This window comes from Fukomys damarensis, unplaced genomic scaffold (assembly GCF_012274545.1).
Source record: "Fukomys damarensis isolate Sample0158 unplaced genomic scaffold, DMR_v1.0_HiC HiC_scaffold_9, whole genome shotgun sequence".
Taxonomy (NCBI): Eukaryota; Metazoa; Chordata; class Mammalia; order Rodentia; family Bathyergidae; genus Fukomys; species Fukomys damarensis.
In genome coordinates this window covers 28,148,767-28,174,768 of record NW_022900921.1, presented here as the reverse complement: position 1 = coordinate 28,174,768, position 26,002 = coordinate 28,148,767, and the positions used below count along the sequence as shown (strand labels likewise).

General features: G+C 38.3%; 1 protein-coding gene across 4 annotated transcripts in view; it reads right to left on the bottom strand.

The window, feature by feature from the left end:
• The window catches only part of Nsd1 (nuclear receptor binding SET domain protein 1), a 141,287-nt gene that overhangs the window by 60,313 nt on the left and 54,972 nt on the right, over positions 1-26,002 (bottom strand). For all 4 annotated transcript variants that reach the window (XM_010622071.3, XM_010622072.3, XM_010622070.3 and 1 more), the window contains exons 5-7: positions 19,483-22,045; positions 4,919-5,043; positions 695-965 (exon numbers count right to left, since the gene is read on the bottom strand). In XM_010622071.3, the coding sequence (XP_010620373.1) occupies positions 695-965; positions 4,919-5,043; positions 19,483-22,045 (2,959 nt within the window). The remainder of the gene's footprint in view (positions 1-694; positions 966-4,918; positions 5,044-19,482; positions 22,046-26,002) is intronic.

Sequence of the window (26,002 nt, the reverse complement as noted above, 5' to 3'; positions counted from 1 at the left end):
CTCTTTTAAAAATCTTTTCAGGCTAGGGATGAACTCAGTGGCAGAACACTTGCCTAGCACTTGCTCTGCTGTGGCACCACAGAACCACAAAGAGAAGAATTTTTCCTTTTACTTGGCTGGCTGAAATCCAAATGAAAATCTGAATGAGAAAATATGTTTGAATCTAACTCTATCAGGTGACATGTATGTAAATAAACCATGATAAATTGAGAAAACACTAGTAATTAACTTCTAGGGAATATTTTTTGTTCAAATTTACAATATTATATATTATTACAATATCCATTTTATAGGTAAGGAAAAAAATTCAGGGGTTAATCAACTTCCTAAGTGACACAGGAATTGGTGGAATTAGTGTCTGAAACACTGGATTCAAGTGGCTATTACAGTAGTGTGCACTGCTGCTCCCCAAATTTTATCCTTGGCTGTAGATTCACATGGTGGCTGATCAACAACGAAAAGTAGCAATGGAGTAAGCAAGATAGTTTTAAAAATATACATTCTTGAAAGTGTATCACAAATATATTCATGGTAAGATACTACTAAATAACTGACCATTTTAGGCACTTCCCAGGGGGAGAAAATAGATTACTATAGTTAGTTAAACTGTTAGCTTTACATCAAAATATAGTACAAATATCTTGCTCTCTCCAATTATATCTGCTTACATACTGAGAACCCATCCCAACCTTACCTGGTGCTTTCACAAGCAAATCTTCAGAGTCAAGAGCAGGCCTCGGAGAGACTTCTGGAGCCATAGGCACAGACAAGGTGAGCTGTGGCAATTCAGCATGACCAACTCCAAGTTCTGACTGAGCCAAGGGCCCCTCCAAAAATGGAGCCTCCCTTTCAAGAACTGGAGGCTCTTCTTTCGTTGAAATCAAAGAATTTTCATCCACCTGCTTATTCTGAGTACTAGATTGACATCGGGACAGAAGGCTTCCCTCTTCACAGCGGGAACTTACCTAAGAATGAAATATATAAATAGAATCCACAGGCCAAAACTGTTATAATTTGATAAAAAGAATACACTCAATAAGGAATGAAACTCTGACAAGTTACAACATGAATGAACCCTGAACACATTATGCTAAGAGAAAGAGGCCAAATATAAAACTATTAGTATTGCATGATTTCACTAATATGTATCTTTTATTTTTTGGTACAGGGGATTGAACCCAGGTCCTTGTGCTTGCTAGGCAGGTGGCAGAACCACTGAGTTAAATGCCTGGCCCCTCACCAATATGTTTCTTTAAGAATAAAATTCACAGAAAGAAGCCGAGTGTGGTGGCACATGCCTGTAATCCCAGCACTCGGGAGGCTGAGGCAGGAGGATCGCTGCGAGTTCGAAACCAACCTGGGCTTCACAGTGAGTTCCAGAGCAGTCTGAAATACATAGTGAGACCCTGTCTCAAAAAAACAAAAAACAAAACAAAACAAAACAAAATTCACAGAAAGAAAACAGAATGGTGGTTGCCATGGGATAAAGGGGAAAGGGAATCATTGTATTGGTTACTAGGTGCTGGATTTCAATTTAGGAAGACAGACATGTTCTGGAGCTAAAGGGTTGTGATGGTTTGCATAACAATGTATCTAAATGTTACAAAACTATACACTCAAAAACACTTATATGGTTAAGTTTTATAATATATAGTTAACCATAATTTAAACAAATGAAAAAAAAGCAGTGTGACTGAGATATACTGATGCTTAAACGTACAATGGTAATCTAATAAAAGAAAAAAACTTACCCATTGTTACCAATTAAAACTACTAGTAATTAGAAAATAAAAATAAAATAGGGCCAGGGATGTAATGCTGCCACTGCCTGCCTCACAAGCCCAAGGTCCTGAGTTTGATCCCTAGTACCAAAAAAAATTTTAAATAAAAAATAAAACTACCAATAATTAATAGGAAATAAACAAGTATTCATTTTTCCTTTCAAGAACAGTATTTCAGAGTTCAGCCCAAGAATATTAGCTAAAAGTAGGAGAAAAAATAAAATAAAAATGTCCTCATTTTGAATCCCTTAACGAAATTACTGACATAAAGAAAGGCCTTCCTTGGGTGTTTCTGTTCTCTTTTTTGGTACTAGGGATCGAACTTGGGTCTTTGCACTTGTGAGGTAGGCGGTGGTACGAATGAGCTAAATCCTCAGCCGACTGGTTATTTTTTAAATAAAAACAACAGAGAACCCGGCATAGGGGCACACACCTGCAATCTCAGTACTCAAGAAGTTGAGGCAGGAGGTTTGAGGGCAGGTGGGGTTATACAGTTAGATCAAGGTCAACCTAAGTTACAGTTAATTAATTAACCCAACCAGCCACCCAGAGAAATGGCCACTGAAAAACAGGATATTTCTTTGGAACCAAAATAATTACATACATACTACTGCTTTATCAAAAGGGGTTAGGTAATAAATAACTTCAGGAGAGGAGTATTAAGTCAGGTATGGTGACACATGCCTATAATCCCAGCTACTGTGGAGACTAAAGCAGGAGGATCATCAGCTCAAGTTTAGAGTAGGCAATATAGCAAAACCATTTTTCAAAAATAAAAATGAGCCTGGGCCAGGGATTTAGCTCCATGGCACTGTGCCTGCCTCACAAGCACAAGATCGTAAGTTGGATTTCCGGTACCAAATAATAAACAAATAAGTAGGAGCCACTTTTCCTTCCCGTCTGCCCGATCATCTACCAACATCATAAATATAATAACTATCTGGACCATGAAGTTCATGATCAGCCTACTTCTTCAGCGGTAACAAATGTTCATTAAATACTTTTCACTCTGGGAAAGCAACAGTACATAAGACCAAATTTGGGGGAAACCAGCCAAAATATACAAAATTACAATGGATGTCATTTTTACATCTGAATTAGAACCCATTTTGGTGATGGTAAAACAATTAGCTTTGGTGTAGTTTATGATTGCTAGGATGATGTCAAGGAAAATAACCCCAAACATAGACTTGTCACGCAGTCTATGTGAGAAAACCTTAAGAAAACAGTGAAAGAAATACAAGGACAGAATGAAGTGGGTACAGGGTGTTAAAAGGCTAATGGTGGTGCTGGCAAAAAGCAGTGTAGATTCTACAATGACTTTATCTGCAGTAACCATGCCAATTATTCACAAGATGATTAATAAGTTGAAACTAAAACTATTTTTTAAAAATAAAAAGGGGCTTTGGTCATACAGCTCAGTGGTACAATGTACGTTTAGCACAGGGTGCCCTAAGTTCCATCTTCTATCTCCAGTACCTCAGACAGAGAGAATGAATCAGCCCCACTATGGAAAGAGGATACTCTATACCATCTAATGCCATGCAGTATATGACACAATATTTATTATCTGTAACTTGATATCAAAGGGAACAGAACAGAGAAACAAGATATATGATACTGGGCCGGGAATTTAGTTCAGTGGTTCTGGCACCTGCCTCACAAGGACAAGGACCTGAGTTCAATCCCCAGTACAAAAATAAATAAATAAATAAAAAGATACATGATACCCATGAGAAAGCAGTCACAAAAGTATAGAAAGTAGATATTCCATACTCCAGTATTAGATAAGCTGATTTTATAAGATATAAAAATGTTAAGCTGCTTATAAAGAAAACTTCATATTTTTTTACAGGTACATATTAAAGTATTTTAAAATATAGTGTTAAAATGCCTCTTGTATTAGGGATGTAGCTCAGTGGTAGAGCACTTGCTTAGCATGTACAAGGTCCTGGGTTCAATCTAAACAAAACAAAAACCAAAATCCCTCTAATTTACTTTCTTTTTTTCCATTTTCTTCTTTTTCTTCTGCCCGCCCAATGTACTTTAAAATACTTCAGTTTAAAGAAATTTAATTTTAAAACAGAATAAATAAGTTATATTTGTTTTAAAACGGGACAAACTTGGCTCGGTAGTACACCTGTAAGCTCAGCTACTTGGGAAGCTGAGACAAGAGAACTGCAGAAGGCCAGCCTAGGCAACTCATGCAGCTCTGTCTTAAAAACAAATTTTAGGGCCAGGGATTTAGCTTAGTGGTGCTGCCGCCTGTGTTGCAAGTGCTAGGTCCCCAAGTTCCATCCCCAATGCCAAAAAAAAAAAAAAAAAAAATTTTTTTTTTAAGTCAGGGATATAGGATAGTGGTAAAGTGCACGCCTAGCATGTATAAGGCCTTTGGCTCAATCCCTAGTAACACCAAAAAAATATTTTTTCCCAGGGAAAGCAGGGCACAGTACTGAGCTATATCCCCAGATACACACAAATTTTGAGACTGGGTCTCACTGAGTCACCAGGCAGGGGCTCAAATTTGTAATCCTTCTGCTTCAGCTTCACAGAGTACAGGGATTATAGGCATGCGAAACCATGCCAATGTATTTTATTTTCTACCCTATGTTTCCTTCTTTTTTTTTGGTTTTTTGTTTGTTTGTTTTTTGAGACATGGGTCTCACTATGTAGCTCGGACAGGCCTTGAATTCACTATGTAAGCCAGCATGGCCTCAAACTTGCAGTGATCCCCTGGCCTCAGCCTCCTAAGTGCTGGGATCCCAGGTGTGTGCCACCACACTCAACTATTCTATTTATAACATTGTAGCACAAAGTATTCCTACATCACTAAATACTCTTTAAAAGCAAAGAGGAAAAATTAGGGCTAGGAATTTAGCTCAGTGGTTCTGGTGCCTGCCTCACAAGAGCAAGGTCCAGAGTTCAATCCCTGGAACCCACCAAAAAAAACAAAAAAGGAAAAATTATATGTACATGTATACACACCAACTCACAATATGTAGACTCATTACTATATTTCTTGAATGAATAATAAGAAAATGAAAAAAAATTCCAGTTAAGAAAATTATTGTCTCTTAAAAGAAAAATACTGTAGCTATTTTCTGAGGACCAATGACTGCTGAAATGTTGGGACATACCTTGTGTGCTTGCTCCTGTACCTTCTTTTGTTTTTTCTTAGGTGCAAATATCTGATCATATTCTTCTGTATATTCCAGAAGCCATTTGCTTGGTTTCCTAAGGCGTTTCTTCTCTGACCGCACAGCTAAAAGGAGAAATATATTCAGTACTAACTAAAAAGCTACAGGAAAACCCACTCTCTTCATGAAATCATCCCCACACTCTCAAAAGTACCAAGATAGGAAACCACCTAACAAAAAGATTCCAGCTTTAGCAGAAAGAGACTCAAAATGTAACTTTATCCCTTTCCTTTCTTTTTTTTTTTTTTTTTTTTTTTTTTTTTTTTTTTTTTATTTTTTTTTTTTTTTTTTTTTTTTTTTTTTTTTTTGCTTTTTTGAGACAGGGTCTCACTATGTAGTTGAGACTGACATGGAACTCACTATGTAGCCCAGGGAGGTCTCGAACTCACAGCAATCCTCCTGCCTCAGCCTCCCGAGTGCTGGGATTACAGACGTGCGCCACCACGCCCGGTGCAACTTTATCTCTTTTCAAAGGTGGTGTATGGTGTAGATTGGGGGTGTTTTTGTTTGATTTCCATTTTTTTGAAGCAGTCTCACTCTATAGTTGAAGCTACAAAAAACAAAAAACAAAAAACAAAAAAAACACATCCATACCATAAAAAGGGCTGGGGATTTAGCTCAGTGATTCCACCACCTGCCTCACAAGCACAAGGACTGGAGTTCAATTCCCAGTATTAAAAAAAAAAACAAAACAAAACACATATCCATATAGTTGAGGCTAGCCTTGGACTCGCAGTAATCCTTCTGGTACAGTTTCCCACGTTTTGGGATTACAGGCATGTGCAACTTGCCTAGCTCTAACATTTTTGTTTCTTTATACAAATAGATGATTACATACACACACAAACACACACACACAAGCCTATCCAACCTTAAGGAAAAGATTCAATTGAAAGCAGTATTTTGTATGGGCTGACACCAGTTCAAAAGTCTGTAAATGCTGAATATGAACACAATTTCTATTTTCCAAATATTTTTGAACCACAGCTATGTACAATACATAGGGCCAACTTGGTAACATAAAAATAAACATCATGGATTGTTTTAAATTACATCTTTAGGGCCAGGGGTTTTGCTCAGTGGTCCTGCTGCTTGCCCTGCAAGCGCAAGGGCCCGAGTTTGATCTCTGGTACCAAAATAAATAAATAACATTTGTGGATTATGTAGACTATTAGGTAGACATTTAGGTAGAATACTGACCTAGTCAGCACTACCACATGAATTTTAAAAGCATTTTATAATCACTTCATTAAGTACTACATGATTATACAGAGTTTCGTAATAAAAATCTGAACATATTTCTGAACAGAATGATTGAAAAAATAATTAGATGTATCTCATTATCCCAATGTCATAAAAAGTACATGCTTAGGGCTGGGGATTTAAGTCAATGGTACTGCTGCCTGCCTCACAAGCACAACGTCCTGAGTTTTGATCCCCAGTACAAAAAAAAAAAAAAAAGACATGCTATGGATGTGAAAGAAGGTTAAGTATAGTAGTTCTTCAGTATCCATAGGGGTTTGATTCCAACACCCTTGCAGATAACAAAATCTACAGATGCTCGGGTCCTTAATATAAAATGGTCTACTGGGCTGGGGATTTAGCTCAGTGGTTCTGCTTGCTGCCTGCCTCACAAGTACAAGGACCAGAGTTCGATCCCCAGTAACAAAAAAAGAAAAAAAAAGCCCTAAAATGGCCTATTTACATAGCTCCCCTATACTTTAAATCAAAACATCTCTAGATTACTTATAATAACCCACTAAAATGTAAACTTTATGTAAGCATAATTGTTATATTGCATTGCTCAAGGAATGACAAAAAACAAGGTCTGTACATGCATATAAACACAATTTCTATTTTCCAAATATTTTTGATCCACAGCTGCATAGAATACATAGGATACAGATGGTCAACTGGGTAACATTTTTGCTCTGATTAATGATGGAAACAAGTATCTACTACCATTTTCCTACAAAATTTTGCCCCAGTTTTAAATCACTTAAAGTATTAGTCATTTTACTATACTGTAAACTCTATGGGAGCTGAGGCTCCCATAATACTAGACATGGTCTAATTGAGAGGCAAGAAGCATTTCACAAGTCTAGGAAGCTGTTTCTGCCTGTACTGAATGTGCCATTCATTGCTGATATTCTCTCCATACAATGAAAGCAATGAGCCAGGAAACTCCACAATGAGATCCTATCTCCAGTCCCTAAAAAAAGAAGAAAAACAGAAAAAAAAGGAAAGAAAAAGAAGCAAGCAAACTGAATTTGAAACTAAAATGAAAAAAGTCACAGGCATTAGCTTCACAAAAGCTTTTGGTCCATATATGGCAGTAAGCCATAAAACCTTTCATCAGGGCAAGATGTGGAAGTTTGTTTGTTTGTTTGTTTGTTTTTTTAACTAATCCCAAATGCTATGATGTCACAGTAGTAAATAAATGTTAGAAACAATGATCAAAATTGTTTACCTACATCACTCCCCATATAATCACAGGACTATCTAAAACATAAACATCAATGAAATATTCCTAACTTTTCCATGTTAGATGACCCAAAGTAGAGAGTTTTTCCCCAAGCAATTACTGCCCCCAAATAATAATATCAGAAAAACTTGTCTTGGTAGAAAATAAGTCAAAACCCATCTTATAATAAATACTACATACCTCCATCAGTTAATGGCAATTATTTTATGTTCTAAGCCAAGTAGATTATCTTTTAAGACCCCATCAGACATTCCATATAAGCTTTCAAGCAATAACATATTTAACAGGAAAAACAAAACCCCCAAGGAAACAATATGATATAATAGAGATGTCAATGGTGCGCCGCTTAACATTCAAGAATCTCTAATCCTTACTTGTTTTGTTGTTGTCCCATCTTTCCCACCTTACCAGGGATCAAACTGAGGACCTTGCACTTATAAGGCAGGTGCCACTGAGCTACATGTCCAGCCCTCTCTAATCCTTACATTGATCTGCCAAGTAGGTATTGATATCCTCATTTATAATGTTACTGAGGTTCAAAAATGGAAAGTGCCTTGCCAACTGAAGTTAGAAAATTATCAAGGTGTCAAAGGCCATAACTCCAACCAAAACTCTGTCTAAACTAAAAGACCTAGGGTTCTTTTAAATAAAACAGGACTGACTCTAAGTAGTGCATAGAGCATATATCCCAAAATCCCTTTTGCCACTACCTTTCCTCCTATAATTAATTATAACATCAGTCCTAGTCGCTTCTTTCTATTCTTAGCAGGTTCCATAGGTGATATTGTTCTCTTTCTTCTTAAGGTTTCCACTTTTTGTTTTGTTATGTTTTGCTTTTGGGGTTTTTTTGAGACAGGGTCTCACTATGTAGTTGAGCTGATCTGGAACTCACTATGCAGCCCAGGCTGGTCTTGAACTCACAGCGATCCTCCTGCCTCAGCCTCCCAAGTGCTGGGATTACAGGCATGCGCCACTATGCCTGGCGAGGGTCCCACTTTTTGTGTTTGCCTCTCTCATAAGATAGGCTTCAGTCCTCTCTCTATTTCCTTGAGGCCATCAAGGAATCTAGCTGAGTATGAAAGACTACAAATTAAAGTGAGAAAAATCTGTATCTGACATCTTTTAGGTTCCTGGACAGTCACATGCATTCCTCCCCACCAAGACTCTACAGAATAATCCTTTAACATTTTAGGGTGCTGTGTTACAGTTTATATCTAGATGCTTCCCTCAAAGTGTCATGCACTCATAGGTGGGGCTTTTCAGGATGTGGCCGGTTCTAGGGTGTGTAAATGTAGATTAAGGGTGTGATGACTAAATTAGTTTACTATTATTGGCTTAGCATAGTTCTGTGTGTAGATAATAGAAAGGCCCACACTGGGTGTGGGTGGCACCACCCAAAAGGCTTGTAGCTTGGATGGGATAAAAAGGAAAGGGAGGCTGCTACTGCTACTTTGCTGTCTTCTGGACACCATGGACCATTTCTCCTCTGCAATGCCCCTCTCCTAAGCCATCCTGACTTGAAATCAGCAAATTATGGACTAAAACTTCTACAAGCTGTGAGCTGAAATAAACCTTTCCTTCTTTAACTTTGGGTAGTAGGTATTTTGTTTCAGTACAAGTAAATAACCAAGACAGTTTGGCAAACTACTAACAGGATTTTTTTGCTAGATAAAGTTTTACTGGAATACAGTCACCCTTTATTTACATATAATCTATGGCTTTTGTGCTACAAAGGCAGAATTAAGCTGTGACAAAAGCTTATGGCTTATATAAACTAAAATATTTACTATCTGGCCCTTTACAAAAATAGCACTTTCCTTAAATGAACAACAGATACAACTATAAATGAAAACAGCCACCAAGTCACAAGTGAAATGACTTAAAACCAGAAGATGCTTCCTTAAGTTCCTTTTCTTCCCCCTTTCTTCTACCTCTGGCACAACTCCCCAACTATGTTCTCCCTTTAACTGGACTACTCACCCAGTAACAACACTTTTGGGTTGGGAGTTGGAAGAATACGGAAAATTTACCTAATCCAACTCCTAATACAAATGGGCAAAATGAAGCCAACAGGAAGTGATTTGGCAAGCTAAAGAATAAGTATAAAGAAAGAGAGGAATGTGAATACTAGAATTGGAATACTAGAAGTAAATATTCAAAACAAAAACTACAAAAGCAATGAATGGTGAGAGTCATAAATCATTCAAGCCTCGGATGCACAACAAACACAAAACAACAAAAGCCAAAGCAAACTACCACTGAGATCCTCAGCAAATATACCCTACTTCCAGCACAGACCCAGGACTTCATGTCCTATCTCAATACAAAACAAAGTAATAATAATAATAACAACAACAATAACAATATAAGGCAAAAACTCAAAGAACTCTTCCTAACAATGGCAAGCTTAAGCAGCTCAAACCTTCTGCTGAAAACAAAGAATGTTTCACAAATCACCTGAAAAAAATCAAAGCATTAACAAAGAAAGAACTATGTACAAACCTAAAACTAAGGAAAAGTAATAATCCAAGGAAGTACAGCACTGAAACTGATTTTTTGTCCTGAGGGCCTTGGGGAAATCCTGTTCATGTGAAGGGAATAAATGTTTAAAGGAAACTGGAGCCCCAGTAGGGTCTATCCTCTGGGTAATGAGAAAGCAGAAGCATACCACCTTTACCTCTAGGAGGCCACAGGAAAAGAACCCTTGGGAAATTGTGGGGTAAGAGGTACAGAGAGCAAGTACACAAAAAGCTATGGTCATAGGCTGGCCCTCCTATAGACTTGCAGGTTGATACAAAGGAAAATCCATCCAGTCACATAACAAAAGCAAATTAAAATCCTTTTTGAAGAAAGCAAGTTTCATTCTAAGGTCTCAAAAGTATTAACAACATTATAGCAGTATCAAAGAATCACTGCAAGGTCAGCCTGGGATACACAGTGAGACCCTGTCTCAAAAAAACAAAAATAACAAAAAAAATTTTTTTTTAATCTGAGTTTAAGCCAGGCATGGTGGCACACACCTGTAATCTCACCACTCAGGAAGCTGAGGCAAGACTGCTCTGAGTTCCAAGCCAACATAGGCTAGATACCAGTAGTGACTTCAAGGCCAGAATGGAATGCATGATCCCATTTCACAAAACAAGAACAACAAAATCTGAGCTTACCTTACTCATTCAAACCAATAATAATTTTACAGGTCATCCTACTTGGAACAATAATGCCCTGGAATAAGAATAATTTGCTCTGAATTTTGGTGTCTATTAGAGGAGACTGGAACTAGGAGTAATAAGGTAAGACTAGGTAGAAAAAGAAGGCGATAAATTCCTTGACCTTAAACTAAATTGAGAACTCAGAGGTAAAAATCTATACTTGAAAACAAAAGGATAAGTCTCCTATCAAATAATTCTCTCCCAATCTGGCACATATTTCACATTTCAAGAAAAAGTCAACTATAGGGTCCAGGATTTAGCTCAGTGGTTCCAGGGCCTGCCTTCCAAGTGCAAAGACCTGAGTTCGATCCCTGTACAAAAAAAAAAAAAAAAAAAAAGCTATGGACCTGGATTTAGCTATGTGATGCTGGCACCTGCCTGGCAAGCAAATGGTCCCGAGTTTGATCCCCAGGGGGGAAAAAAAAGTAAACTACTTAGCCCCAAAAAGGGATACTGAAAAGTCCTCCTACCAAAGTTAATAAAGTGGGGAAGCACAACTGAGTTCTAGCAAAGCATTAAGGATCTACCAAGTACAGGGAAAAAATAAGAACCAAGATACATCATGTAAAGGTACAAAATCCTAATGATGAACATAACAGTATTACATACTTAAAATGTACCAATAAACTTAATAAAAAAAAAAATCTACCGAGTAGTCAATTATGGTGGTACACACCTGTAATCCAAGCAATCTGGGAGGCTCAGGCAGGAAGACTGAAAATACAAGCCCAGTGTGAGGAACTTAGCCTGACCCAGTCTCCAGTAGACTTGATGTGAAGGCACAGGGTTCAATCCCCATTTGGGGGGGCTACCAGGACTGGGGGATGTAATTCAGTGATAAAGGGTGTATTTGGCACCACATTAAAAAGAATCTATACCACAACCCCTGTGGACACTATTAACTATGAACAACATCTTTCCTGAGAATAGATGAAAAAAACCCACTCAACAAACAAACAAACAAAAAAGTCATAATTGACCAAGTAGGATTTACAGTGAGACTGCAAGTTTGGTTCAAAATACAAAAACCAATCAATGTAATAATAATTATATTGATGGATAAAGGGGGGAAATTATTTCAAAAGGCAGAAAAATACATCCAAAAAATGTGACAAAATAGGATAGTGGAGAACTTTCTCAATATGAAAGATTTTCTAAAATCAAGCATGGGCAAGCCAGGCGTAGTGGCGCACACCTGTAATCCCAGCACTTGGAAGCTAAGGCAGGAGGATCCATATGAGTTTGAGACCAGCCTGGGCTACACAGTGAGTTCCAGGTCAGCCTCAACTACATAGTGAGACCCTGTCTCAAACAACAACAACAACAACAACGACAACAACAACAACCAAACAAAAAATAAATAAATAAACCAAGCATGGGCATGGTGGCACACTTTGGTAAACTCAGCACAGTAGCAGACAAGAGGCAGGAGGATTCCAAATTTGAGCCAAATTTGGGAAACAGCAAGACTGTCTCAAAGAAAATAAAACAGGCTGAGGACATGATTTAGTGTGAAAACCCTGGGCTCAATCCGCAGTACTGAAAGAAAACAAAACAAACACCAAAGCTAACATCACACTTAATAAAAAAGACTGAATGCTTTCTTCCCAAAATCAGGAACAAGATAAAGATGCCTGCTCTCTCATTATCTATTCGACATAGCACTGCAGGTTCTGGCCAACGTAAGTAGGCAAGAACAAAAAAGTAAAGAAAATAATCCAATAAGAAAAGATGAAGTAAAACCACCTCTATCTATAGATAACATGTTCATGTACCCAGAAAATCTGAAACAATTCATGGAAGAAACTATCAGACTTAATTCAAATTTGTAAGATATAAATATACAAAAATGAGCTTGATGTGGTGGTGCATGCCTGTGATACTAGGAGGCTCTGGGAGGCTAAAATGGGACAATCCCAAGTTCACATCCAGCCTGGACAATTTAGCAATACCCTATCTCAAAATAAAAAAAAAAAAAGGTATGGTGGTATATGCCTGTAATCCCAGTACTCTGGAGGCTAAAACAAGAAGATCAATACAAGTTCAAGGCCAGCCTTGAAAACTTAACATCTTAGTGAGATCCTGTCTCAAAATAAAATTAAAAATGGGACTGGAAGGGCTGGGGATTTACTTCAGCGGTTCCGCGGCCTGCCTTGCAAGTGCAAGGACCTGAGTTCAATGCCTGGTACCAAAAAAAGGGGAGGACACTGGAGGGCCGGGGATTTAGCTCAGTGCTGCCACCACCTGCTTCACAAGCACAAGAACCTGAGTTCGATCCCCCATACCAAAAAAAGAAAAAGGGACTGGAGATGTAACTCAATGTTCTGGATTCAGCCCTCAGTTATGAAAGGAAAACAAAGTAAAATAACATATTTAGTATAAATAAATCTTAAAACTTAAAGACAGAGACCTCAAATTAAAATACAAAGATGACATTTCTCCAAGTTATACAAATGACCAATAAGTACATGAAAAGACACTGAATATCACTAGTCATCAGAGAAATGCAAATGAGAACCACAATTAGATACTACTCTATACCCACTAAAATGGCTACAATGAGTAACTGCTGGTGAGCATAGAGAAAGTGAAACTCACATACTATTAGTGGAAACCCAAAATGGTAAAACAGCTTTACAAATTTTCTGGTAATTCCTCAAAGGATTCAATATAGAATTACAAAGTAACTTAGAAATTCTATTCTTATGTGTAAAGACAGAAGAAATAAAAGCATATATCCATGCAGATATTGCACATAAAGTTTACAATGGCATTATTCATAGGCCAAAATGTAGAAATAACAGAAATAGCTACCAATTGATAGATAAGTAAAATACAGTCATTTATATAATCCAATACTGTTTAGCATTAAAAAGACATAAAGAGCTCAGGTCCTGATGGCTTCACTGCAGAATTCTACAAGACATTTAGAGAAGAACTATTGCTACTACTCTTAAACTTTTTAATGAAATTGAAAGGGAAGCAATACTGCCAAATTCATTCATGGAAGCAAGTGTTACTTTTGATTCCAAAACCAGGGAAAGACCCAACCAAAAAAAGAGAACTACAGGAAAAATCTCCCTAATGAACATAGGTGCAAAAATCCTCAGTAAAATACTGGCAAACAGAATACAGAAGGTCATCAAAAAGATCATACACCCTAACCAAGTCAGACTTATCTCAGGGATGCAAAGGTGGTTCAACATACGTAAATCGATAAATGTAATACACTATATTAACAGAGTCAAGGACAAATACCAAAAAAAAAAAAAAAAAAAAAAAGATGCAGAAAAAGCATTCAACAAAATTCAACACCCATTCAAGATAAAAACCCTACAGAAAATTGGAATACGTGGACCTTATCTCAACTTGATAAAGGTTATCTATGAAAAACCAGCAACCAACATCATACTAAATGGTTGAAAACTGAAAACGTTCATACTAAAATCAAGAACAAGATAAGGATGTCCATTGTCACCACTCCTGCTCAATATACTTTTGGAAACATTAGCCACAATTAGATAAGAGAAAGAAATAAAGGGAAGATAGGAAAGGAAGACGTTAAACTCATTATTTGCTGACAATTTGATACTCTACATAGAAGACCCAGAAAAATACCACCAAAAGACTTCTAGGCTTAATGGACAGATTCAGTAGAGTAGCTAGATACAAGGTAAATGTTCAAAAATCAATAGCCTTGTACACAAATAACAGACTCACTGAGAGAGAAATTAGGGAAACAATCCCTTTCACAATAGCATCCCAAAAAAATGAAGTATCTAGGTATCAATCTAACCAAGGAAGCAAAAGACCTCTACAATGAGAACTGCAGCTCTCTGAAAAAAGAGATCAAAGAAGATGTAAGAAAATGGAAAGACATCCTCTGTTCCTGGGTAGGAAGAACCAATATAGAGAAAATAGCCACACTTCCAAAACACTAAACAGATTCAATGCAATCCCAAAAGAAATCCTAACAGTATATTTCACAGATAGAGAAAACAATCCAAAAATTAATTTGGAACCAGAAGAGACCCAGAAAAGCAAAAGCAAGTCTAGGCAACAGAAATATGGCAGAAGGTATCACAAACCCCAACTTGAAACTATACTACAAAGCCAATGTGATAAAAACAGCATGGTACTGGAAAAGAAACAGACCCGAGGATCAGTGGACTAGATCAGAACGCCAGAAATACTCAGCTACCTCATCTTCGACAAAGGAATCAACCAGCCTCACTGCAGGAAAGATAGCCTCTTTCATAAATGATGTTGGGGCTGGGTATTTGGCTCAGTGGTTCTGCCGGTTACCTTGCAAGCTCAAGGAGCAGAGTTCGATACCCGGTACCAAAAAAAAAAAAAAAAAGATGTTGGAAAAACTGAATTTCAATTTGCCAAAGATTAAAACTAGACTCCTATCTTTCACCTTGCACTAAACTAAAATCCAAGTGGATTAAAGATCTAAATATTAAAACAGAAACACTAAACTTGATGGAAGGTAAGTTAGGTAGAACTCTTGAAGACATTGGTACAGAAAAAGACTTTATGAACAAATTCTCAGTAGCATGGAACTAGCACAAAGAATCAACAACTAGGAACTTTCTCTTTTTTGGGGGGAGTACAGGAAGGAATCTCTTCTTATTAAAAAGCTTCTGGGGGCTGGGGAGGTTCTGCTGCCTGCCTCACAAGTGCAAGGACCCAAATTCAATGCCTGTACCAAAAAAAAAAAAAAAAAAAGCTTCTGCAAGCTGGGTGTGGTGGTGCACGCCTTTAATCCCAGCACTCAGGGATAAAGGCAGGAGGGCAGCTGTGAGTTGCGACCAGCTTGGGCTACATATTGAGTTCCAGGTCAATCTGAACTACATAGTAAGACCCTGTCTCAAAAAAACAAACAAAGAACTATACAGAAATTCTGAAACTGAAAGGTACAAATGAATTGAAAAATTTACTAGAAGAATTCAGCAGCACACTCAATTAGGCCAAAAAAAGAATCCACAAACTCAAGACAGGTAATCTGAAGTTACAAAATCAAAGGATAAAAAGAAAAGAAGAAGGAAAAAAAAAAAAGAGAGAACATAAGGATCTACAAGACACCAACACACCTCGTAGTATACACGCCTATAATCTGAGCACTCAGGTGGCTGAGGCAGGAGGAACCCCGGGAGTTTGAGGGAAACCTTAGGCTACAATAATGAGTGCAAGGCCACTCTGAACCACACAGCAAAATCCTGCCTCAAAAAAAGAAAAAGAAAGACACTAACAACTGGATCACTATAGTACAAATTACACGTTACAAAAGGAAAGAAAGTGACTGAAAGCTTAATTGAAGAAATAACCTAAGACTTATCAAATAGAAAAGGACATCAAAATTAAAACTCAAAATACTCCCGCCAGAATGAACTCAAATACTGAGTAACACAATAATTAAATTGCCAAAAAGTGAAACAAAACAATTTTCATAATACAGTACTTAGATAAGAGAAAATCTCGAAAACACCAAGAAAAACAATTAATTACATAAAAGGGAGCTTACATTAGATTATCAGATTGCTTGTCAGAGATTTTACATGCCAGAATGGATTAGAAAAATATATTTAAAGTGCTGAAAGAAAAACTGCCAACTAAGAATAGCATATTCAGCAAAACTGCCCTTCAAAACTGACAGAAAATAGAACTTCCTACACAAAAGCTGAGTTCATCATTAGACCTGCCTTAGAATGTTAAAAGGAATCTTGTAAGTTGAAACAAAAAGATACTATACAGTAACAGAAAGCACAGAAAACTTAAAAGCTTACACTGAACACTGGAAGGGTGAAGGGGTGAAGAGAAGGAAGGGGTATGGGGGAAAAATAAGAACCAAGACAAATCATGTAAAGGTACAAGATTCCAATGATAAATAAATGTAATTGTACTGTTTACCAATAAACTTAATGGTAAAAAAAACCTGAATACTGTAATGGTGCATAAAGCATTCCAAATTCTGGTACAGAATTTAACAAAGATATAAAAATAACTTCAACTATAAAACTATGTTAATGAATATAGAATACGTACATAAAGATATGATTTGTCACATCAGTAACAAAGTGGGAGTAGAGAAGTGTAAAAGAGTTGAATTTTTATATATAAATGAAGTTAACAAATTGAAAAAGATTGTACCCTAGGTGTGACTAGTGCATGACTGTAATCCCAGCACTCCCACTGGGGAGGCTGACACAGGAAGATGGCCCTGAGATAAAAGGCCAGATTAGACTACATAGTGAGATAAAGACCAGACTGAATTACAATGTAAGACCCTGTCTCAACAACAACAAAAAAAGTGACCAGACACCTGCAATCCCAATATTTGGGAGGCTGAGATAGGTGGACTACCATGAGTTCCAAGCCAGCCTGAACTACACAGGGACACACTCTCCCCGAGATAAAAAGGAAAAACTTCATTGCATTGCAATGGACACAGATTGCAATGGCTAGGAGGGGAAAAAATATCAGTAACAATGAAAATCAGTATGGAGATTTTTCAAAAAACTAAAACTAGAAATTCCATTTGACCCAGTTATTTTCCTTTTAGTTATCTTCCTGAAAGAGTTAAAAGTCATATTATAGTGATACATGCATACTTAAATTTATAGCAGCACAATTTCTAATAGATAACACTTGGAAACAGCCTATATGATCTTCAACAGAAAAATGAATAAAGAAAATGATACTCATATACAATGTAGTACTACTCTGCCATAAAAAAGGATAAACCTAAGGCCTTTTTAGGTAAATGGATACATCTCGAGACCATAATGTTAAGTGAAATAAATCAGACCTACAAGGTTAAATATCATATTTTCCATTATATGAAAAACCCAAAGTATAAAGAGTAAAATAAAAGATATTAGGAAATAAGGAGCTGTTTTTCCAATGAAAAGTGGAAAAAGAGGTAGAGGGAGGGGCCAGGCATGGTAGCACAAGTCCCTAGGGAGGCTGAGGCAAAAGGATAGTTCAAAGTCAGACTGCACTGCAGAGTGAGGCCCAGTCTCAAACGAAACAAAACAAAACAAACAAGACTACATTAACTACATTACACCTTTTTCTTTTGGTAGCACTACAGACTGAACCCAGGGAGGACTATGGTAATATCCCAGTCTTATTTTTTGAGGGAGACTCATTAGGTTACTCAGACCCGATCTTATGATTCTTCTTCCTCAGTTTCCCTTGGTGCTGGAGTATGGATAGACACCACCAGCTACTTTAACTTAGACTTTAAAACTTTTGTGCAACAAAGCAATCAACAGAGTGAAAAGGCAACCTACAGAATGGAAGGAAATATTTATAAATAATATAACTGCTGCTAAGTAGTTAATATCTAGAATATATAAAAAAGTGGTTAAAGGCCAGGCATGGTGGCACATGCCTGTAATCCCAGCACTCAGGAGGCTGAGGCAGGAGGATCACTGTGAGTTCGAGACCACTATGGGTTACATAGTGAGTTCCAGGTCAATCTCAACTACATAGTGAGACCTTGTCTCAAAAACAACCCAAATAAATAAATAAACATATAAATAAGTGGTTAATATCTAGAATGTGTGACGAACTGCCAGAACCCAAAATTGTAAAATCAAGCATGCAAAGGACCTGAATAAGCATTTTTTTTTCCTTCCTGAAACAGATTCTTGCTCAGTACTTAAAGCTGAGCTTATTGAGTAGCCCAAGCTGACCCTGAACTCTTTTGTGGCACTCCTCCTGCCTCAGCTTCCTGCAGTGCTGGGACTGCAGGAGTGTGCTGCCATGCCCACTTGAATAAACATTTCTCTAAAGATCCACCAATGGCTAGTAAACTCTTGAAAAGATTTTTAATATCACTAACCATTTGGTTTGAAATCCAAATCAAAACCATAATGGGGCCGGGCGTGGTGGTGCACACCTGTAATCCCAGCACTTGGGAGGCTGAGGCAGGAGGATCACTGTGAGTTCGAGACCAACCTGGACTACATAGTGAGTGAGTTCCAGTTCAGTCTCAACTACATACTGACAACCCTGTCTCAAAAAAGCAAACAAACAAACAAAAAATCATAATGGGATACCACTTATACACATTAGTATGCCTATAATCAAAGAAACAAAAAATAAAGTGTTGACAAGGGTGTGGAGAAATGAGAACTGTCATGTACTACTGGTGGGATTGTAAAATGATGCAGCAACTACAGAAAACAGCATGGAAGTCAGGCATGGTGGCTCAGGACTAATTCCAGCGCTCAGGACTATTAATTCCGGCACTCAGAAGGCTGAGGCAGGAAGACTGCCAACAGTTTAGGGCCAGCCTGGGCTACTCAATGAGTTCATGGCAGTGTGAACTGCAGTTAGATCTTGTCTCAAAAAACAAAACAAGGACTAGGGATGTAGCTCACCGGTGCCACTCCTGCCTGGCAAGCACAAGGTCCTGAGTTCAATTCCTGGTACTACATAAATAAAATAGTAAGAAATGGTAGCAAAAATGCTGTTGGGAGCTATGGACATTGCTCAGTGGTATAGCACTTGCCCTAGTATGTGTGAGGCCCTGGTTCTCTGCCTCCACCAGCCCCAAAAAAGTTGCTGCAACACTAAAAGGAAGAAATTTTTTTTTAAGTCTTCTGGTAAAACTTAATGTCTGAAAATATAAGAAAAGCCAATCTTCAAATTTCAGGCCCTTCCAGGTATTCAAGTGATAAAGCTGTCTCACCCAGTTTATCTTTGCTTATCTTTCCATTAAAACAGACCAACTTTAGCAGGGCAACATTTATCAGCACATTCTCCAACCCCTATCTAAAATAATCCAAAATCCTTACCTGGCTCAGGGAGTTCAGCCTGTGGTGTCAAGTTGGGAATTCCTGGTTCTTTTTCCACAACCTCCGTGCTGGTACTGGATTTATCACAAATATTCAACCGGGCTCCAACTGCATCTAAGTGGCTGGCATGATTTGGAGCTGTTAGTGAATCCTCCAGTATGTTTGTAGAAGGAGGAGTTCTATGCTCTGGGAAATCATTGCGCCCTTTCTCTATATGGCCACCAGGAAGTGAGACCCCAAAGGCACCCTCAGAGTTTTCCTTTTCCCTAAACCTATTAGTGCGCTTTCCAGGTTTAGTGCGCCTTTGGTTTGCACGCTGCCACCGCTTTTTAGGCACTACTTGACTTACACCAGTACTGGGTTCATCAATCTCAATGTTCATTTCAGAGTCCAGCTCCGCACCTTTACTGTTCTCAAAAGTGGGTTCTTTCTCAGGAATTTTATCAGGGTCAGATTGTTTAACTTTGTTATCAAAATGTACATCAGAAAAATGAGCATTTTCACTTGCTAAATGGCTCATTAATTGAAGAGGTTCTTCTTTAGGAAGATCTGCTGCCCCACCCATTGATGGGCCATTCACTGAGCCTCTACTCTCTTTGTCTCCCTGCAGTGTGGCCTGAAGAGTCACAGTTGGAAGTCGGTTCAATTTTCTTTTGCGCTCCGTTTTTAAGGCTTTCCGGTTCACTGTGTTCTTTGCCATCTGGGCTGAAAATACATCTCTCATTTTGGGTGATGATTTTGATCTGCCACAGTTGCGCCTAGTAACACAGTTTGATCGACTTTTGCCAGAAGGAGGGAAATCTCTTCTGTTAGACACTAAGTCAGGTAGTGAAGCAGACAACTCCCCAGATAGTGCAGAGTCACTCCCATTAGGGCAAGGACGGGTGGAGTCCTGAGGGCCATCTCCATTTTTTTCTGAACTGTGTGTGGAGCCTCCTGAAACTAAAACTTTAGATGCCCCTACAGGGCTACTAGTAGAACAGTCTCCTCGGGCAGGACTCCGGTAAGAGACCAAGTTTTGACCTGTCATCAGTCTTTGCTCCTTGGTTTTACTATCATGCATATCTTTTAGCATCATTAGCAGTGTACTGAATTTGTAGTCTGGTTCAATAGGTATATGATTCTGATTAGAAGTGGAAGAAAAAAGTAATGGTTTTGATGGCTTTGATGCTCCAGAGTCACTGACATCATCACTTAGGGATCTGTAAGAAAGTTCTTTCAATTCTGACAGAACGTGTTTCACTACTGCTGTTTCTATGTCACTTGAATCCCTGTTTTTTTCATGCATGTTGTTCAGTAGCTTTAGCCCATCCACTTTCCCACTTTTAGAAATGCTGGCCAAAGGAGAACCTTTAGAATCAGAAGAGCCGCATTTCAAACTGCAGTCCTCCTTTGTAACTGATGATTCTACCATACCTGGATTTTCTTTATGCTTGCACTTTATATTTCGGAACTTGGGCTGTTTGCTTTTCAAATGTAATAGAGCTTGATTTGTAGCCCCACTTTTTATTAGTGAGTTCTCAGTGGAAATGCTTGATGGTATGTTGAACTTTGGAGACAAACTATCATTTCTAAAATCTGAATTGGGTTTTTGAATAAAAGTAGACACTTTAAGATCAGAGAGATTAACCTGAGATGTGTCAGTTCCAGGCTCTGATGTCTTACGATCCAGTAAGTGGTCTGTATGTGAGTTAGCAATGAAGGGCTTTGGTTTTGCTTTTACCCTAGTGTTTGTGTCAAGATACCTAGAATACTTCATCTTTTCATTCTTCTGCACAGATAACATGTTCTCTGTTCTGTCAAAAGCATCTGTAATTTCAAGGACACTGTTATCAGACTCTGAACTGTGTTCTATGGGATCCAGATCACTACTTCCATCATCAGAAGTGGTACAGATACTAATGGAATCACTTCGCTTTTCTTCATCACCAGCTCCAACATAGCAGAGCTGCACTTTTGAATTACACACCAGACCTCGCTTTTTCTCCCCAGAACGTTTAGAGATCAAGGCACTCTCAGATAATCCTAATAAAGCATCACAATTTGAAGTTTCAAATTCTTTTTTTGCAGTATTTTTTCCACATGAAGAAAAGAGAAAACTGCTTGGGGCAGTGTTGGACCCACTGAGGCTGTTTGCTATCCTGGAAAGTTCATTAGAAGCCTGATTATCAGATACATCTCCGGAGATAAAGTTTAGGCTAAGGTTTTCAGGAGTCTTTCCCCTCCGTTCCTCTTTATGTGTTTCAAATTGTATAAGGCCCTTTTTTACACTAGTCCTTTTTACATTATCAGAGCTTTTTCTAGCTCGAGACTTAGCAGAGGGTTTTTCCTTCTCATCTGCAGAATGTTCAGAATCAAAAGCCAGAGATTTCAAGCAGCCATTAAGCAACAGGTCATGTTCTGATTCAGGATCATTTGTACAGTCCTCAAATGGCATATCCTCTTCACTGTCCAGCTTGATTGAACTGGTGATACATTTCCTGTTCTTTGATCCTTTGGGAACATCATACTGTTCAGCAAGACCAACACTGGCTTCCCATTTACTCAAAATTTTCTGAGGCACCTTAAATTTAAATGAGAAAAACAATAGCACTTATCAAAGAAGTGGGAGTGGGAAGGAGACAATCAATAAATACCCTTCACACCAGAAACTTTTTAAAACTTTGTTGTACTTATTAAAAGCCCCTTTATGGGACTGGCCAGGTAGTTAACACTTGAGCTTATAAGCTCTAGCAGAGGAATGAAACCTTCACAAACCCTCTACCCTCCTGGCATTTCTATGAAGCTATAGACCATAATTTAGATTAAAACTAGTAACATTACATTTCCAAATCAAAGAATACTCAGACCCTCTCTACATATTCCTCTATACTTTAGATGAGAATAAGGATTTTTTTCTATCAAACGAAGGGTAAGAACATGACCAGCTGTGGGGGTGGAGGGAAGGCAAAGGACCAGGGGTTTAGCTCAGTGGTTCTGCTGCCTGCGTCACAAGTGCAAGGTCCCAAATTTAAATCCTAGTACCAAAAAAAAAAAAAAAAAAAGTAAAAAGACCTGGTGTGGTGGCACATATGTGTAATCCCAGCACTCAGGAGGCTGAGGCAGGAGGACCACCATGAGTTTGAGACCAGCCTGGGTTCCACAGTGAGTTCAAGGACAGCCTGGACTATATAGCAAGATGCTATCTAAAAAGGTGAGGGGATTAGCTCAGTGGTGCTATCGCTTGCCTTGCAGGCGGTATGGTCAGTCCTGAGTTCAATCCCTGAGACGCCCCCAAAAAGAACAAAAATCCAAAGAAGATAAATATGAAAAGTAGGACAGGAGAAATGATCAAGTTAGATCTGCCTCCTGAAATCTGCAATTCTACTTATTACTAGGGCACCTGGCTAATCAAGGCTTTTCTATATATGAGGCATGCAACCTGGATTATAACAAAGTCATCTCTAGTGATAGAATTTTTTTTTCTTATTTTCTTTTTTTTGAGACAGGGTCTTCCTATGGACTCACTATTAGCCCAGGCTGGCCTCAAACTTCCAGTGATCCTCCTGCCTCAGCCTCAGCTTCCCTAGTGCTGGGATTACAAGTGTGTACCACAATTCCTAGCCTGAGGGGACATAATTATGTAGTCCAGAGCTACAAAGACACCATGCGTACAACAAAATACAAGTGCCCTTTCCTAAATTTTTCACAGCATTAGTTTCTGTTAGGGTTAGAGGCTTTGTGAAATAGTTAATTTTCAAGATTCTTTCTTTCCTTGGCTCCACACAACAGGTATTAATTAGTAAAGGTTGTAACTACCAATTAAGAGTTCACAATTATATCAATACATTTGAAAGGGATGTTCTACAACAAATCATATAAAACTTAAGGGCACAAGACAGGGTAGTCTCCTCTTAGAAGGCACTAAATCTGATTGCTTTTACACAACACACATCCAACAGGGCTCATGTTTGTGACCAGATATGTCAGTTTTCTAAAACAGGAAAATGCTAGTAAATCCTTCCGAAAACAGAGGGTTGATAAATATACACAGGTAAAGGGTTAACATAAAAAACTGTGACACTTCCCCACCAACTAACTGCTCAAAACAGTAGGAAGAATGCAGTTAACAACATATACTGTTTTTAAAGCATCATAAGAGCATATATTGTTTTTAAGTGGGGGTACACTCCTGTAATCCCAGCCATTTGGGAAGCTAAAGCAAGAGGGTTCCAAGTTCAAGCAAATCTGGGCAACTTGGCAAAACAGTCTCAAAAAACAAAACAAAACCATAACGTAACTGGGGATTTAGCTCAGCGGTTCGGTGGACTGCCTTGCATACGCAAGGACCCGAGTTCAATCCCTGGTACCAAAAAAAAAAAAAACCCCAAAAAAACAAAAACAAAATGTAAAAATGGAATTAAAGTGTTTGAAGGTGGGGAGGGAAGGAGGGGGTGAAGGGAGGGGGGGGACAAGGGGAAAACATGAGAACCAAGACCTGGCATGTAAAGGTACAAGATCCCAGTAATGAATGTAACTGTACTGTCTACCTAGAATGTACCAATAAATTCAATTTAAATTAAAAAACAAAAACAAAAACAAAACAAAACCAACAATTGTGTAACTTATTACCTTTTTTATACTAATTTCCAATACTTGGAGGGCCAGGGATTTAGTTCAGTGGCACCCCACCGGCCTCACAAGAGCAAGGTCCTGAGTTTAATCTCTGGTACAGGGGAAGCAGGTGGGGGGCGGGGGTGGATCTAACTAAATCTAATACTTGGAAAAGTTCTACAGGGCACATTTTGTTATTCTAGTTTTAGAGATAAAGATTCTAAGTCTCAGAGAACATAAAAAGGTTAAAATGAGAATCTTTGTATTGTATTTCAACAACAACAACAAAAATATAGGGAGGAATAGAGAGTATTAAAAGTAAATAGCCTGGTCCTGGTATTTAGCTCAGTGGTTCTGGTGCCTGCTTCGCAAGTGCACAGTCCCCAAGTTCAATCCCTGGTACCAAAAAAAAAAGTAAATAGCCAGGTGTGGTGGCGCATGCACTTGGAAGGCTGAGGTCTAAGGATTGACAAGAGTTTGAGGCCAGCCTGGATTACGTAATGAATTCAAGGCCAGCATGAACTACATAGTGAGATGACCCTGTCTCAAAAACACAAGCAAACAGCCCAGGATTTAGCTCAGTGGCACTGTGACTGACTCACAAGCAAGGTCCTGAGTTCCATCCCTGGTACAAAAACAAAACAAATAACAAACAAAACCCAAGCAAAAAAACAAATAAATCAGGCACCACATCAGTCACCAGTAATCCCAGCACTTTGGAAGGCTGAGGCAGGAGGACTGTCAAGTTTAAGCCCAACCTGGGCAATTGAGCAGTCAGTCCTGTCTCAAAAAATAAGGGGTGGATGTATGGCTCAGTTGTAAGTAGAACACCCCTGAATTTGAGCCCAGTTCCACAAAACCTTAAGATAAACAAAACAAAAATCAGCCAAATTTTTTATTTTCAGTTAAACTTTTTTTGAGCCAACTTTAATATAAAACACCAAGTAAAAGAAATAAATTTTAGCCAGGCAAGGTGGTACACATCTGTAATCCCAGCACTCATGAGGCTGAGGCAGGAGGACTGCTGCGAGTTCCAGGCAAGCCTGGGTTATATAGTAAGTTCAAAGAGGCCACGCTGACCTACTTAAGACCCTGTCTTCTATATATATAAAATTGTACTTTACATGTAGATTTGAAAACAGTAAAATCTATTGTGCAAATCACATTAGTTGAAGTTTCTGGGCAATATCACATTGTAAATTGTGTGTGTGTGTGTGTGTGTGTGTGTGTGTGTACACATTTTTTTCAAATTTCATTTATATGTCTTAGTCCTTGAGTAGGTTTAGATTACTTATTTTTGAGAATCCATTGTTTAAAATTGTGGAGAATTCAAAGAAGCATTTTTTTTTTAAAGGTAGAAGGTAGATAATCTATTCCTGTGAGGACTATTAAGAAAATTTGTATTTTGCCACTGGTAAGTATGACATATACAGAATACCCTTGTATATTTATTTGTTCCAATTGTGTTTTTGTAAAAGAAAAACAGTAAGGAATTTAAAGAGGGAGGAGGGCTGAGAATGCAACTCCATGTGAAGGCCCTGGTTTGATTCCCAATAGCAGAGAAAAGAAAAGGCAGGGGATTTTATTATTCAAATATAACCAGGTTTGGCCAGAGATTTAGTTCAGTGGTGCCACGCCTGCCTGGAAAGCGCAAGGTCCTGAGTTCAATCCCTGGTAGTCCCACAAAAGAGGTTTGAAATTATAAACTTAAACACAGGCAAAACATAAAAAAGTAAACCGCTAAAAAGCCTCCATTCCAGGATCCTTCTGCCTCAGCTTCCCGAGTGCTGGGATTACAAGTGTGTACATTTGACAACATTCTCATTAAGAGAAATAATTAGCCAAGAGGGTGAGAAGTTGAACAGTTAGAGTTTTTTCGTTTTTGTTTGCTTTTTTTTTTTTTTTTTTTTTTTTTTTTTTCCAGGGT